At 44.8% G+C, this 16,738-nt stretch overlaps 2 protein-coding genes across 2 annotated transcripts in view; one reads left to right on the top strand and one right to left on the bottom strand.

Moving 5' to 3' along the window:
- Window positions 1–1,666: 1,666 nt before the first annotated feature.
- LOC311035789 (solute carrier family 12 member 7-like) lies at window positions 1,667–4,711 on the bottom strand (the record flags this gene model as incomplete). Its single annotated transcript, XM_084044237.1, has 1 exon — window positions 1,667–4,711. The coding sequence occupies one exon, from the start codon at window positions 4,709–4,711 to the stop codon at window positions 1,667–1,669; it is 3,045 nt and encodes a 1,014-aa protein (XP_083900363.1).
- Window positions 4,712–7,505: 2,794 nt separating this feature from the next.
- dnajc17 (DnaJ (Hsp40) homolog, subfamily C, member 17) overlaps window positions 7,506–16,738 on the top strand; it is a 49,309-nt gene continuing 40,076 nt past the window's right edge. Inside the window, exons 1-2 of the mRNA XM_084044431.1 lie at window positions 7,506–7,717; window positions 14,092–14,161. Coding sequence (XP_083900557.1) covers window positions 7,631–7,717; window positions 14,092–14,161 — 157 coding nt within the window. The 5' untranslated portion in view covers window positions 7,506–7,630. The remainder of the gene's footprint in view (window positions 7,718–14,091; window positions 14,162–16,738) is intronic.

The raw sequence follows: 16,738 nt of genomic DNA, 5'->3' as shown, positions 1-16,738 counted from the left end.
CACGGCTCCTATAGACACTCAGGACTCCACAGTGTAAAACTGGACATTACAAGCACACACCGCACAGCTGCTTCTAATAATTGACATAATCATCAAGCTGGCTTGGAGGTGTGTCTGTTCAGCACCCAGTGTTGCAGGATATTTTATATTTTCTGTATCGTCTAATTTTATGGTCATTGTTTTGAGAATTATTTGATGCCTAAAAATACATTTCAAGTTTGCTTTCAAAACTTTGAAAATAGCAGATCTACAAGCTCACAAAGCGTCACGGTGTGAGCTTGTAGGTCTGCTATTTTCAAAGAGCTGATGTATACAGTGCTCATAAGTGCTCAAGTGGCCCTCTAGTCGCATAATTGGGCTTTGTTTTCATGGACCTGGTTGCTTATTTATCTCACACAATCTGGCAACGCTGTTTCCAACTACAAGCCAGCCTCAGATAAGTGGCTGAAGCACAAACACACTCTATTTTTACAGGCATCCAAGGTGTGTTTTCATTAAGCGCTGCATCCGTAGGCTGCCTGATATTTTATACGTGCCTGTCCTTTTGTCATTTGATTGATATCATAATATAGCTAAAAATATAGAAATAGCCTAGTTTTGTACATCTTTATAGATTCTTTTTTGAAAGTGCAACCCGCACCCATTCAGTCACTCTGGAGGACATCCAGGAATGTTGTGTATTGACATCACATTAATTATTAATATCCACTTATGATATTCTTATGAGACCTAAAAGTGTATGTAGCTACAGTATAATTAAGTAAATCTATGTCCAACTTGTTGTAGAGGAATCATAAATATCAATCTTTATGAATCATTATTTTATGCAAAGGGAACCATTGTAATGGCTGGTCAGGGATTATGGACAGCCTTCTATTGCAATGTGCATCCTAGATGCATTTCAATGCCTTATCTAAGTCTCTGTATTAAAGGGAATTAATACATCTACCCCGACAGTGGAATTGTATACGCGACTACGCGTCCATAGTTTTCATGACTTATTGTGTCCAAGTGTATGCCTATCGTACTTGGGTGTGCAGCTATGTAACTGTGTCAAAAAGTGACACAGTTACTTCAAACAAATTTCAAATTACAACAAAAAAAATCCTGCAAACTCCACTCTGCCATCTGGGGAGAAAAAAGATATACCGCGGCAACAAGACATGGAGATAAAAAGCAACAGTGAAAGAACACAGCATCTTATGTGCTATGGTACACAACACCTAAGTATTCTATCTCCATTTTCTCTCTTTTAATTTACCATGCACTCATTTCATTGAGTAAAAAAAAGACTCTGTCTGTTGTAGATCTATTGCCTTCCCTGACACCCCAAGTTTATATGCAAGGCATAGAGGTATTTCTGCAGCAGCAAACTGCTGGATCGGTGAGAAACTTTGTGTGCTCGCTGCTAGTAGGCCACAGAAATGCCACTATTCTCCACATGCTTTATACTTTTTTAAATATTGAACTTAAAATGTTATACTGGAAGTCAACAGGGCTGTGATCATACATAACAACTTCATTTGGAGTCCTATTGCCATAGATACATCATAGCCGACTGACATCATAGATGACACAGGCTGGTTACATGAAGTCCAAGATCCACAGTGGAGCCACACCGTTTCTATGTGGATCTCGAGATCCACATAACTTCCTAGTTATTTTCCTAAGAGTAGATGGTAATGACTTCACGACCACCACCGCGGACCAAAAGGACTCTGTTGAGGCCCTCTAGAAGAACCTCCATGAACTCCATGTAGTTTGCGTCACCTTCTCTGTCCTTCGGTGGCGGAGGCATATTGAGCAGGACCAGATGAGCTCCCTGGGACTTATTTACAACCACCTGGTTCAGCTTCACAGCCGTGTGCATCCGACGGACATTTTTCTGGTTTGGTTTGTGATTGAATAAGTCGCGTACAGGCACGTTGGTGTTGGACTCGCGGTGGCGATGGCGCTCAATGAAGCACTTATCCTTGGTCCAGGTCATGTGGACCCGCTCAGGCGTAGTCTTGGCCTTGTCGTGGTGTGAAGCCCGAGGCGCTGTGTTCCTGTCATGGATCACCTGGGCCTCTCTCCCCCGCTCCGCCCTGGACAGCTGCATCTTTTTGAGCATCTGAGACCGTTGCTCCATCTCAAGTGTCTTCTCATAGGTGAAGGCTGAGATGTCATTGTCGTGCATCTCCATCACCTCCACCTCTGCCTCCAGTCGGAGGTGGTAGAGGAAGATCTGGAGGTCCTTCTTCATTTGGATGGAGTTGTCGTCCATCTGGGCAACGGTGAAGACACGCATTTTGCATTTCCTCCACACCTTGTGCTGCCGGAGTAGGAAGGGCAGCAGCATCAGCATCCCTCCATCATGAACCACCCACCACACATCAATGGTACCCTCCCCGAGACGATCTTGGTTGGTAGGGAAACTGTCGACATTCTTGGCCACAAGCAAGGCCTGATGAGCCGCTGTGGTCTCACGTACGGTCTCTATGAAGTTCTTCCAGGACTGCGAGTGGTTGGGCTGCTTCCAGGTGCCAGGCCAGGCCATCAGCACCGAGTTGTGCTTCATCCCTCCCAGCCCGGCTGACTGGATGAGGAGGGAGAAGCCGTCCCGCAGATTTGAGGACACCACAACGTGACAGAAACCCTTGGTATGTTCCGCTGTCATGGATGACTTGACGTTCTGCTCAGCCTTCTTGGCCTCTGTTTCCTTCTTGAGATAAGTTCCTTTCAGAGCACTCCCCACTATAGTGAGGCCTTTCCCTGCCTTCAACTGAGTGGTAAAGGACAGCAGGCGAGGGTGTTTTACAGCCAGTTCTGAGTCCAAGTTAAGTAGCACCAACAACTGAGGCCGCCAGTTTTTGATATGCGGTGGTGACTCCTCAAGGCAAATAAGAGCATAGTGTGCAGCATTAAGAGACAAACTTCTGATCCCATCTCCCCACTCCTTCTCTGCCCCTCTGTATTCGATGTACTTGTAGATGAAGCCAGCGATGACCATGGCTATGATAGCGTAGACCCATGAGGACATGAACATGATTGCAAGACACAAGCTCATACCAAGGAAGGACAGGGCCCAGTGGTAGTATTTGAAGCGTGGTCTCCAGTTGGGTGTGCGGAGCAGGGTCTGAAGAGCACAGGCCAGGTTGACAAACAAGTAACATATTAGGGTGAACATGGCGAGGATGGGAGCCACAGCATCCACTGAGGCAATGAGGATGCCAATCTCACAGATTCCTACAGTCAACAGCAGTGCCCAGGTGGGCTCTCCATTAGCTTTACCATGGCCAAACACCTGCAGGAATGGTATTATGCCATCTCGTGCAATGGCCTGCAGCAGACGTGGAGCTCCGATCAAATTCTGAAGCGCCGCCCCACAGCTGGCGAAAAAGGAGCCAATCACAATCACCCATGGAGAGGGCCACGACAGTGTAGCAATCACAAGGTTCCTTTTCACTGAGTTACCAAACTTATCTCGGAGCACAACCCCCTCAATGCAGGAACTAAACAGCACAACACAGATAAAATAGATGCTAGAGGTGGTGCCGACAGCCAGGAGGGTTCCGATGGGGATGGACTTCTGGGCATCTTTCAGATCCCCTGATCGGTTGGAACCAGCCGTAATACCTGTAACAGAGGGAAAGTAGATACCGACCAGCAGGGTGAAGTAGGTAGCGATATCGTTTACCACGTATGGCTTGTAGATGTCCTTGGAGTTATCATTTACTGGATTAGACAGCAGGAACCTTTTTTCAATGAGCATGCCCAGTGAACCGTAGTTTGGCCACATGTTATCTGAGATGATCCCACTACTCAGCCCAGGGATCCCCTGCAGTGTGGTCACTTCGTTGACACTGAAGTACTCATCACAGGTGGCGTTGAGCTCCGGCCCTGAACAGAACAGATTCCACAGCTCTGTGGTGACTGTCACATTGTTGATGATCTCTGTCTTCAGACACTTGTCAAAGTTATGGTTCTGCAGTGTGCGATTTCCCAACAGACAAACAGGGAAGTCAGGAGGCTCAAATGCGGACTTGATGGCGCCAGCGAAAATAGACAAGATTGATACGATGACACAGGCAAGGAAGACCAATGCAAGTTTGTTTACGTACTTCACGCCAATAAATGCAACCAGGGCCATGAGTGTCAAAGAACAGGTGCCATAAACACGCATGTTATTCAGCAAGGCACTCACCTTCTCCTCTTTACCCTCAGCAATGAAGATGGCCGCCTTAGGAATTATGTAGGTCAGCAAAACCTCTATAGAACCCAATATGGACAAAGAGCCACCAAATGTTGTTGCCAGGTAGAAACAGAGGCCCACAGCCCCACCAAACTCTGCACCCAGAGATCTGGAGATCATATAATAGGAGCCTCCGGCTGGTACCACGCCATTAGTAGCAATTGCACTCATGGATATGGTCGTCAAGAAGGTACAAAGGCAGCACATGCACACTATGACCAGAGTCTGAATGATGCCTGCTGTGCCTATAATCCAGGGGAGGCGCAGGAAGAGCATGACTCCCAGGATGTTCTGGAGGCAGGGCAGGTAGACACCCATGAAGGTCCGCATTTGAGGGCTCTTGACAATATTCTTTTTGTGTCCTTTGTCTTCATCAGTCTCCTTATGTTCCTCAGCCCCCTCGGTTATGTTTGCCAGTTTATTTAGGAGAGATGAAACCATAGGGTTGCTCTCCATTTCCTCCTCGAAGAGAGCCATGTTCTTGGCGTCATAGTTGTTGCCCATGTCAGTATCAGTGTTGTTGATAACGGGGTTGCAGTCACCGATCGGCACGACCACAGTCTCGCTCATATTCACGTTATCTTCCTGGCTCTTCATCGCACTACGTAGGGCGAAAGCAGGGACTACAGTTCAACACTGAGGTCCATAGTCCTATAGACTGGTGGTAAGCAAACATTATGCTTTAAATCTTTATATAGTCTGTTCTGATGTCACACAACACAAACCGTTGCTATGCACCTGACCATGATTGATCTGAATTTGGCATTGTATACTTTGACGTTACATGTTCTCATCTGCATACACTTTTCTCTTAATAATGCCACTGGATCAATTGAAGGTTGGGTCTGCTTTCCAGTTCTAATGCTAACAGCAAGCTAACACTTGAAGGTATGGTTGCCAACCGTCCCTTGAAACAAGGAATCGTCCCTTATCACCCCATCTCCGCCAGGCTGAAGGCGTGACCGAGACTATGTTTTTGCTTTTTTTCTGTGTACACCATATCGTTTTTGCCAAAAATAGCAGATACAGTGTGTATTACTTTGTGTTTGTGGGTTCATTCAATGAAGACACGTTGTTTGAAAGAGTAGACGTGCTTTACTGGTGGAATCTTAATAGTGGTTACAGGAGAGGCACAGCAACAATGTTCACTAGCCCGCCAGTGACATGAATCAATAACAACGCTGTGCATGCAGGCTCTGTGTGCTAGGAAGGCATACTAGTCAAGGGATGCACTGATCAACACGGGCATGAGTAATCAAGCAGGCAAATATGATTTGCTCATATCATTAGACAGTGTGTAAGTAAGTATTAAGTACATTTTATTTGTATAGCACTTTTCACAGAGAGGACTCACAAAGTGCTTTACATACAGCAGAAATAAAAACAGCAAAAAACATTCAATGATTAGAAACAGAAACAAAAACACAATGCATCTCAGAGAAAAACAATACAGCAGACATATATCACCATTGGAGGAGAAGCTCAATTACATTACCCAAAAGCCTGTTGAAACAGTGCTTGTAGATCGGCTATTTTTGGCTAATGTCCTCAGACAGTGAGTCTGAAGAAGGGCATAGGCCCGAAACGTTACTCTGCTTAAATCAAAGATTAATCTATGGGAGCATACATAGCATACTCTGCTTTATTGCCTTTGATGGAAGCCACAAAGGCCATAGCCGCCGTGGCCACTCAGTTTGGCCTAATTATGCCCCTCAAAAATATGCTAAAACGACATGCCCTGAGAGGCCACAGTAAGCTTGATGCCTCACCCACACTGCCACAACGGATTTTCTCCTCTGCCTCTCTCCGTACAGTTTTTAAACACCAGTGTCTTTTATTACGATTCTTCCCTCCTACCCAACTCATGTTCAAATGAATCCAGTGTGTAACCGGAATGCTTGGTACAGCAACCTAGTCAATTCCTTTTTCTTTTCTATTCCAATGCGCTGCATATTTTAAAACAATAGTTTTAAATGTCTGCATTAACTACTGAGCCACTTGACCACGAAAAAAACAATCCTTATTATTTTGGATAATGATAATTGAGTCTAATCAGTACAGACAGTGCTTCCATTGCAAAAGGGCCACTTAGCTGCAAAGGTGAGTGTGTATTATACATCATGGCTCTTACAGAGATTGCTGCGCTTTTCAAAGGACAGTGTTTCTTGAGGACAGAAGTAGATCAAATCAAGTTCTACCAGCTAAACCATTGGTTTGGTTTGGCAAGATACGGTAGCTAGTTGTGGATTCCATTAAGGTGATCAGGTATTCTGCTGTTGATGAGAAAGTCCAAGGAATGCAAATGTAACAATGTAAAAAAGACACACTACATGCTACACTTGATTTGATTTATTAACATAGACGTAATAATTACATGTTAAATGCTTATAAAAAAAAATATGTAGGCCTACATGATGAGTGATTAATGAAGGGCATGCCAGGATTTTAATTGAATGCAGTGTCACATAGTTTAATGAGAAGGCACCTAACTGTCATGATTTATGTCCTTTATTTGCATGACCCAGTACACGTACATGTGGTGAATCACTCATCTAAGTAAGCATAACATGAATCAATCTGTGCGTAAACAACCTTTACTGAGTGACAAATATAAGAGAAAACTAGTTCTAAATACAAGAGGAATACAAGAAATTAAGTTGATTTCAGAGGCGAGCATTTAATGCGAAGGCATTAAATCATTAAATTGATCAGAGGTGAGCTAACTTTTAGGTTGGAGAAGGACACAGGCTGTGGATGGATGGTTTCCATGGATTATGATTGCTGAGTGTTATTACAGTTGTTATTGTCATTAGTGGACACTTTGAAACACTGTCTCTCAACTAATAATCTCTCAAGAATAGATTCTGAAAGAGTAAAAAACAGCAGAGGGCACTGTTTTTTTTCTCCAACAAAGGATTGAAAGCACATTTAGCTATTTTCACAGAAGTGAGGCAGCTATTAACAATAGCAAATTAATGAGCATGTTACTTTCCGAGTCACCAAAATTATTCAAACACATTTTTAATATGTTTTTACAATATAATGATATAAAGAATTCGATTTTTGTTTTAAAATAAAACATGTGCCACGGACATAGACATGTCTTGCCACGGACACGACACGTTTGTCCGTGTACGGACATGTTGATGTACGTATTTATTATGCAATTTCTCCATAAACCATAAATGCAACCGGACGACTACATCTCCCGGCATGCACTGCGCGACCAAGACCAATAAACAATATCCGGTTCAAAGGACAAAACGTCAAACTCATGCACCCTGCTACAACCAACACAAACATAAGTGGAAATAGCTAAACGTAAATACTGCGTTGTTGTAATTGTCCTATTTTGTGTTCCGTTTATTTTTGGAGGCTCATTTCATTGCAGAGAAAATGTCTGGAAAATCGAAAACAAAGGAGCTCCTCCAGATGGACTTGTATGGTTTACTTGGTATTGCAAGCACTGCTACGTCGAAAGAGGTGGGTTTTGATATAGGAAACGTTAACTTGCTTTTCACCTGACATTATGTATGCTTATAAGTCCGTTTTTGCAAGTATAACGTAGTCATAACGAGAGAGAGAGAAGAGAGAGAAGAGAGAGAGAAGAGAGAGAAGAGAGAGAGAGAGAGAGAGAGAGAGAGAGAGAGAGAGAGAGAGAGAGAGAGAGAGAGAGAGAGAGAGAGAGACACTGACTACGTCATTTGTACGTATTAAGATGGTGTGTGGAATATTATAAACGAACTCGGAAATAAAATGCCAGTGAATAGTGTCAAAGAACATTAGTGACTGTCTCTTGACTACAAAGGCTATCATAAGGTTGGGCTGTGGTATCCTCAAATGGCCACAAGGTGGCGGCATCATACCACCGCCGCAGCCAGTTTTTGACTTGAACGTCCAACCTCAAAATGAGAAACAGCTTTTATTTCTGAATGGATGTGTGATTTAGATGGCGTATATATTCAATATAAAGCTGTGGATTTGATTCTGCAGGGCACCTCAACTTATGTCACAAGTTTATTGGTGTGAAAGAGTGGGTTAAATTCCTAAGTACAACAAATATCAAAATAATATACATAAAGTGTGTAATTACAAATAAGATATATCAAATAGTAGTGCTTATCTGAAGGATACTAACTCAGCTAATACACAACTTTTGAAGCATGAAAATGTATTTACAAAATGATAGTATGAAGATCTGCCTAGTCAAGTATTGCATGCATTTATATGCCTTTGTCTAATTGAAACAGAATGCGCCCTGCATGACATGGATTCTGAATTTACTCTGGGAAGATCTACCCCTCTCTATCTAATTTTCCCACCCCAGAGCCATTTCACCAAGCCCAATCCAGACATTTCCCAAAGAACCACCGCTCCACCTCACAGTTTCCAGTTTCGTGAATCTGCAGGCCAGAAGGGAAATTAAAATCACTGCCAAAATGAGGGAAAAAGTTAATTTCTTAATTGGATTTCAAAGTCCCATCCGCCTCGGAGGAGCATGCTTGAGGAAGTTAGTGGTTGTGGCTTTGGCAGAAACAAAGTCTCCAAAATGTGGAAGGCTAGCTCTGTGAGGTCTGTTGATGGTCGAGAGAGATAGTAAAGCTTTCCTGTGTACAGTGCACAAGGTTTTGGGAGGACCCAAACTAATTAACTGTAGGAAGACAGATGTCATCGCATCGGCTACTTAGTCCCAGTTGTTGGGCCCGATGCTCCACCACCAATGTTGTTTATCACTTGAAGAGGAAGGGGCTCTTCCCAAAGTATGTTTATGTGGGCTTAGCCGCAGCTTGTAAAGCATTACCCTGACGTAGGAAGTTTGTCTCCCGCTACTCGTCCTGGTTCCAGTTAGCATCTCTCTCAGCGTTATCACTGCTATTGACATTCCTCACAAGCTTGGCTGGCCGAGAAATAGCCAGGGAAGCCGGCAGGTCAGAACCCAATCCATAGTGTAAATGAACATGGACAGCTGGGGGTTTGCTCTGTCCTTGTTTTGCAGACTTGACGTTGTAGCTGATTTAAAGGCCAGGAAGTCGTTTGCAGAGCCACGCTCATGCATATCAGCAGGTAATAAAAGCCCAAAGTAGGTGTTTCACCTACCACAGATTGCATGTCGAACATAATGTCAACAACCAAGACCACACAACATTTCTTGTGGTTTGTTCAACTTCTTTAAATGGAAACGAGGCACAGAGCAGCGTACCTGCTGTGACATTGTAATGCTTTATGTGGATGGTGTGGTAACTGCCTGCATGCAGCGTATGGGTTACGTGCAGACAGAACTGTTATCATGGTTCATGGTTCATGATCTCATGGTTTCCAAAGCAGTGGGTGTAGATTTGTTTTGCAGCCATTCTTGCTGCTGCTCTAGCAGTAGAAACTAACTTGACTTTTATGTCTGCAGAGTGCGCAGACGTATCGATAGATAAAGATCTCCAATCCTCTGGCAACGTGAGCCTAGCTTATGGGTTACATGCAGACAGAACTGTTAACATGACTTGTATGCGGAACCCCTTCCCTCTTTCTGCAAGTTTGTCCTTCATGTCTGGCTAACTTTCTCAAGGTCAAATAGGCGAGTATAAAGTGACCCTCACTCAGCCATACTGGCTTACTATGTTTTCTCTGATAACATCCTGTGAATGGCGGAGTACAGAACAATAATTAAGCAGGATGGCTCCATGGCAGAACAGGCAGCTAATCAGCTACACTGGCCAGGGGCCCCTGCCTGGTCTGGATGCTGCACAGGGCCCCTGCCAGGGCTGCACCGTGGCTGCACAGGGCCCCTGCCAGGGCTGCACCGTGGCTGCACAGGGCCCCTGCCCAGTCTCCACTGTGGCTGCTGCACAGGGGTCAGCTGTAATGGGCACCAAATAGACTGGTGTAATAAGGACAAGATTTGGGCATAAAATTGAGACTGGGGGAAATTTGTGTGGTCTGTTCTCCACCAGGCACCAATCATTAGGCTACTGTTTGCATGCTGGTAGAAGGTTGGAACTTCCTTCAACACTTGTCTTCTCAGTTCCTCTATCCTCAAACCGAGTTAGGGAAAGAGGTTTAACAGACACAGAGAGGGGACATATGGCGGGGGTTGAGCAGCATATAGGCCATGGGAGTGAGACGAAATGGAATAGGAGCAAAGGAACAATTAGAAGTAAACAGGCTTTATAGATGGTTGGTGCTGTGTACTGAGAGAAGGGCTGCTGCAGTTTGATAGTTCTTGCACTTCCAACATTTTCCAACTTGCCAAGCAAAGTTCTGACCAAACATTGCGTGTGATTGGTCAGATAATCGATGCGCTCGTGATTTATTTAGTTTAATTTCCGCAATCTGTCAGCAACGTATCGTGTACTGTTTTGATGAGCGACTACAAATAATGCATTGTTGCTTTGCTTTTGGCATCGTTTGGAGTATGTTGCAGCCTTTACTCTCTTCCTCTCTCTCTCTCTCCTAACTGATTCAGGACCAACTTTAAAACCTCATGCAGCGCTGCTGAAAGATAATTGCTTACAGTTAGTGATTCTCAATTGTTTGGCTTGTAGGGAGATGGCACTTGACCTGAGACCCCCACCTCCCTTATACTGTGTACTAAGCTCTTCCAAAGTTGAACTGCTCTGCCTTCCAGTTTGAAGAGGTCACTGGCCTGCTCCTCAGCATCGGGTTTGTGTGTGTTGCGTGGGAGCAATCATGCATTATTGAAATAATCAGGGGAGCGCTTGCGATTTAACAGGAGAGATGTAAGACTTGAGGATCAGGCGTTTGTGGGTGGATTTTAACTTTATCTTCTCTGACTATGAATCCAGCACGTATAGGAGATGACACGAGTGATGTCACTGAGAGGTCTAGTTAAGTGACACCGTCACAGCCTTCGATGAATTGAGTACAAAGGACACCAATGGAAACACGCCATAGTGCTTTCTTGGGTTTAAAATCCTCTTAAAGAGAGAACAGAGCGGCTCAGCCGGGCAGAGAATCGTTCCCAACGTCTGCTGTATTCATGACATGTTTATCGTGTCAGCGCAGTGCTTTCTGGCTGAAGGAGACCAGGGGATGAGGAGAGCGTGTGTGAATTAAGGACACAGTTTGACTTTTAGTTTTTCTTGCGCCTTCGTTTTTCTCGTCTCTGGCCATCGAAACAGCGGATTGGCAGCGTAGAAAAGGGAGCTCTCCGCACCAACTGCCCACTTGTTGTAACCAAGCCTAGCTTGGCCTGACACCTGCGCGCGCGCGCGCGCACACACACACACACACACACACACACACACACACACACACACACACACACACACACACACACACACACACACACACACACACACACACACACACACACACCCTATGTACGTGCACAGGACATTCACATGAACATGTGTGACATTCTACCTTTTTGCTTTCTTGCATCCCATTTCCTTGCCTTCTTGTCAAAACCCACAGGGGAGTATTGGAGAAAGTCCTGGCTGGGAGGAGAGGAGTAAATAACGAAAGACAGAGCGGGGAGTTCATGGTACAGTGAGGGGGGGGTGTGGGTGGCGGCAGGCCCGGTCCGGTCCGGTCCAGTACAGTACCAGCAAGTATTTCTGCTTGGCGTAGGTTCACAGCCCTGCGTGTCGGTATACAGAGTTGTAGGAAGACCCTGTGTGCCAAGCAGAAAGGATACTGATTGAAGCGCCTAATGAGTGTTTAGCTTCCCAGTGGTGAACTGAATTAAGATTCACATTCTGGAACTACAGAGAGACGCACGTGAGGACAACTCCTCCACCAAGTTGAAGGAAGGAGTTGTGACGTTAAGGGAGTGACGTTCGAGGCCTCCCTCCTCCCCAGAGCACTTTTTTTGCTCTCTCAGATGATCACATTGAGGCCTCTACCACTTCAGGCACCAGGCGTAGCGTGCCTGAACTTTACTATCATGGAGACTCACTGGGGTCGCTGTTAAAAAGCCTCAGACACTGATGGATTACCCTGTTCTCCTCAGTTCACTTATACTGCCATGTTTTTTCCCCCCAGTCAGTCAGCTCTGTTTGCTTTGGCCTGCATTCCACAGATACAATAGTGCAAAACAACACACAGGGAAACGTTGCATATATGCCAGAGGACACGGCGTCCAATGCAAACGTTTCCCAGACATGAGGAAAGGAGCTCCCGATTTCCCTCTCTCTCTCACTCTTTCTCTCTCTCTCACTCTGGGTCTCAGCAGACAGATGGACAGGAGATTGATTTGCGCTGCGGGTGGAGAGGTGAAACCATGCATGTGGCTGATTAACCCATTAAGACCTGAGGCCGATTCTACCAAATGTCTTCTAAATCAGTTTAAAAAAAAACTTATGTTTCTATATCAGTGGTGCTCAAACGTTTTCACGTTGAGGACCCCCAAAATGATATGTATTTGGCGGTGGACCCCCATCTCAAAATATTTAGTTCCAGGGCAGGAACCCCCAGAAGCAAAGATTTTAGTTAAAAACGTTCGCTAGTAAAAATATGTATATTCAACGATTTGCACAAATGTTCATGATTTTTCAATTCAATTCAAGAGCAGATCTACAAGCTCATGGGTATGAGCTTGTATACAGTATCTGCGATTTTTGAATAGCCAAAGTATAAAATAAATAACGCTTTTTAGCTCAAATCTAAAATGACTCAGATGCTTGCCCCTGTGGTGAGTGTGTGTGTGCGCGTGTACGTGCGTGAATGAATTATTATTGCGTGTGTCTTTGTGTGTTTGTGTGCATCTGTGGCGTGCAAAACCTATGCATGATATTCATGCATGTGCTTGCGCACGCACGCATGTGTGTGTGTGTGTGCGTGTACGTGCGTGAATGAATTATTATTGCGTGTGTCTTTGTGTGTTTGTGTGCATCTGTGGCGTGCAAAACCTATGCATGATATTCATGCATGTGCTTGCGCACGCACGCACGCACGCATGTGTGTGTGTGTGTGTGTGTGTGTGTGTGTGTGTGTGTGTGTGTGTCGTACGTGGCCCCAGCATTAGTGTGAAGAGCCGCTGTGCACAGTGGCCCCCCCCCAGTCTCCCTAGGGACCTTGCACCCCCCCCACCCCCCCACCCCCTGTCTCTTTCATTCGCGGGGAGTAAAGATGTAATGAAAACCACCTTGTCATTAACTGGTCCCAAGAAAGACTGAAGAATGGTTAACATTCCATGCAGTGACCCAGAGTTTCAAAATTCTTTAAAACATTTTTTTTTCTCCTGACAGAAACCTCACATGACATTACAATGCTCAAAAGTATTGTTTCTTTTCTTTAGTTTGGCTCCAAGCCTAAGATATTAATGGCTGCCGGCCCAATTTTGTGATAGACAATAGTGTACTGTTTGTGTATGTTATTACAAGTTTTTTATTATTTTTTATAAAACCCTGCTATAGTACTCGACTGCCAACTCAGAACAGATTTATCTTGCAAATTGCCGATGGCTCTCGTGGATTTTATGGAATTCTTGTGAGGGTAATTCATAGTGCCTTATGCGCTATGGTGGTTAGATGCCATTAACATTGTGACAGGAAGACGCAAAGCAGAGGATGGGCTAAGGTGTTGATTTGGTCCAAATCATACAGTCACTGGTTCTCTGTTCAAGGCAGACCGCATTTCTAGCCGTAGCGTGTTCATATCAATATTTTACCATTTTGTTTTTTACCATCGTTTCTATGGGACCATCAATTTTACACACGCTTCATACTTCTGCGCCAAGGATTGCATGATAAAGAGTAATTGGTACTGAAAGTAAGAATTTATACTTTTGCGTCGCCAAGAATCATGCCTCAGAAGCCAAAGCCTGCTTTTTTTTGTTTTTGCATGTGAAGGCAGCGTTTTTCCTTTATGCTTAAATGTATGTACCCTATTTTGTCTTGCAGATCAAGAAAGCATATCGAAAGAAAGCCTTGACATGCCATCCAGACAAGAACCCAGACAACCCCAAAGCAGGTGAGTCAGCAAATAGAGTAAAAGCATTTCAATAAAAACTATGTCTGTCGTTGATATCTCACCAAACTGTGCTACTGTACATATTGACATCCCCATGACCACATGGAGGCCATTTTGCTTACATCACACTTGGGGTGGTCGTGACCGAGTTTCTGACCCCGCAATTATGGTGCAAGATTAAAATGACCACCTTGTCCGGTTAGAGTATAACCTTCAGAAAGGGCAGACTTATCAGACAACAGGCGGCCATATTTTATCTAAACAAGTGGCTGTTTTCTGCTGCCAGTCCTGCTAACCAGTGACAACTCGGCCCAACCAGACCAACCACCACTGTCGCTATCAGCGTCTCCTCTATGTAAAACCTCCTTGGCTTCCTGAATGCATCTGAGGGCCTGTCTCCAACCAACATGTCAGCAATTAGACCAGGAAATTTCAATATTGTTTTTTTTTTGTCACGGTGGGGGGAGAGACGCACCTTGGACAAAAGGCTGGTCGTGTTTTCAAGTGAGGTTTGTGCGGTTGCTGGACGGTTCAGACAACTCCTGATTATGTCAGGAAAAAAAGTGCTGGTGGAATGAGTGGGTAATGGTTCGGGGGGGGGGGGGGGGGTGAGGGGAATAATAGAAAAGCAGGGGGTCGGTTTCCCAGAAATGGAAAAGTCGTGGTTTGGAGGGCCTCGCTCTAACTTGCACATGGACGGATTTAGACCCTCTTGCACGAGAGCGAGGCGAGCTTTGGGATCTGTGCCCCCCCCCCGTGCAAGCACATAAGAGGTAAGGTGGGGGTCATGACTCTCAATCTTCACACACGCACACACACATACATACATACACACACACACAGACACACAGACACACACACACACACACACACACACACACACACACACACACACACACACACACACACACACACACACACACACACACACACACACACACACACACACAACCCCCCCCCCATGTTGTGACACTTTGAGCTGCCTAGTGGCCACGGCAGGGTCTGCCCAGTTGGATTTAATTCCAGTCCATTATATGCGTGTGGGTAACCGAACCCCCTCTACTGGTGGTTGGGTCTCCAGAGTGTCCTGTTTGTGTGCCCCGGCACTCCCCACGGGGGGTAACAGTATCGCCTCGTTAGGCCCACCATAAGTGAGTGATTAAGCCACACGCCAGTATAGTGCAGTGATGTGGTGGTTATATTACAGGGGACAGGGGATTGTGTCGTGTGTGCGTGCGTGTGTGCGTGCGTGCGTGTATGTGTGTGTACATTAGACTGGACAACCAGCGAGAGGGGCGTTTCTTTTGCATGGTAGGGGTGATTGCAGCAGGAGCCCCCTTGAGGCACTCTAATGGGGGTTAGATGGAGACGCCGGGCTCTTGTGTGGGGCGGAAAACGGAGCGGGCCACATCATTAGAGGAAGCAGGTTTCGTGAGACTCCAGGCACCTTTTTTAATGCAGGAAATGTCTCCGTTTATGTTGGCTCTGGGCTCCAGCGTTGGCACGGAGACGTCACGCCAAGTGCATACTTCTTCCTTGCAGTTCCCCACTTCTCGTGCACTGCCCCCTAGTCAGGCTTTGTGTACAGTGCGTGTGTGTATTGTTGTTTAGCCATTACTGATCATCTTCAAATGTTAGCCTTAATAAAAAGAGACACATATTATGAACATCTATTCTCAATATATTTTCATCCTTCGACTGAATTTTATTTTACTTTGCCTGTGAATGACATTCAGCATTTCCTACTATTGAGGAATATGCTCTTATCTAGCATGAGTTTAGAGAAGCACATGTGGGGGAAAAAAGCTACTTTTATATACATTCATTAGCCTTCCACCCAACTATTTTAATAGAATGGTGAAAAAGTTAATTAAATAGATTATACAATTCCTGCCCCCCTGTAGCACTCCTTGCTTCAGGATTAAACAGATGATCAGTCTGGGTGACTTGCTTCTAAAGAAGGACAATCAAAGACAGGTTTAATATTATTGTTTGAAAAATATATAGCAATGAAGTAAATTACATTGAATAATTTATGTGCGGTATATTCAAATATTCTTCTGTATTTCTGAGCCATAATACCACTTATCGCTATCACAGTCACTTAATAGTCACTGTCATTTTCATCAGTAAAGTGATAGAAGGGCTATGTCCTCCGCCATGACTTGCATTGTCTTCTGCTTGCCCCTACGGTATCATTGTGGTACAAATGCCTTTGGTTGCCTAAAAAATAATAATAATTTTTGGGCTTTTTATGCCTTCATTGATAGGATAGTAGTTTGACAGGAAATTGGGAGAGAAAGATGGGGAGTGACACGCAGCAAAGGCCGCGGGACTCAAACCTGCGACACGCTGTCAGGCTACATTGAGCCGGTACGCCAGCTGCCCGGGCCTGCAACTGGTGTATTTTTACTGGAGTAGAAGTAAATCTCTTGAAAGTAGGAACTACTCCAGTAAAGTAAAAATCCTCAAAAGTGTACTTAAGTACAGTACTTGAGTAAATGTACTTAGTTCACCACTGCTCACAGACTGTGCTTTTAGGCAGTTACAGTAGATATATCAGATCACTGTTGTGTC

The sequence above is a fragment of the Gymnoscopelus microlampas genome, assembly GCF_963454915.1.
Source record: "Gymnoscopelus microlampas genome assembly, chromosome: 20".
Lineage (NCBI taxonomy): Eukaryota > Metazoa > Chordata > Actinopteri > Myctophiformes > Myctophidae > Gymnoscopelus > Gymnoscopelus microlampas.
This window is presented reverse-complemented; position numbering and strand designations above follow the sequence as displayed.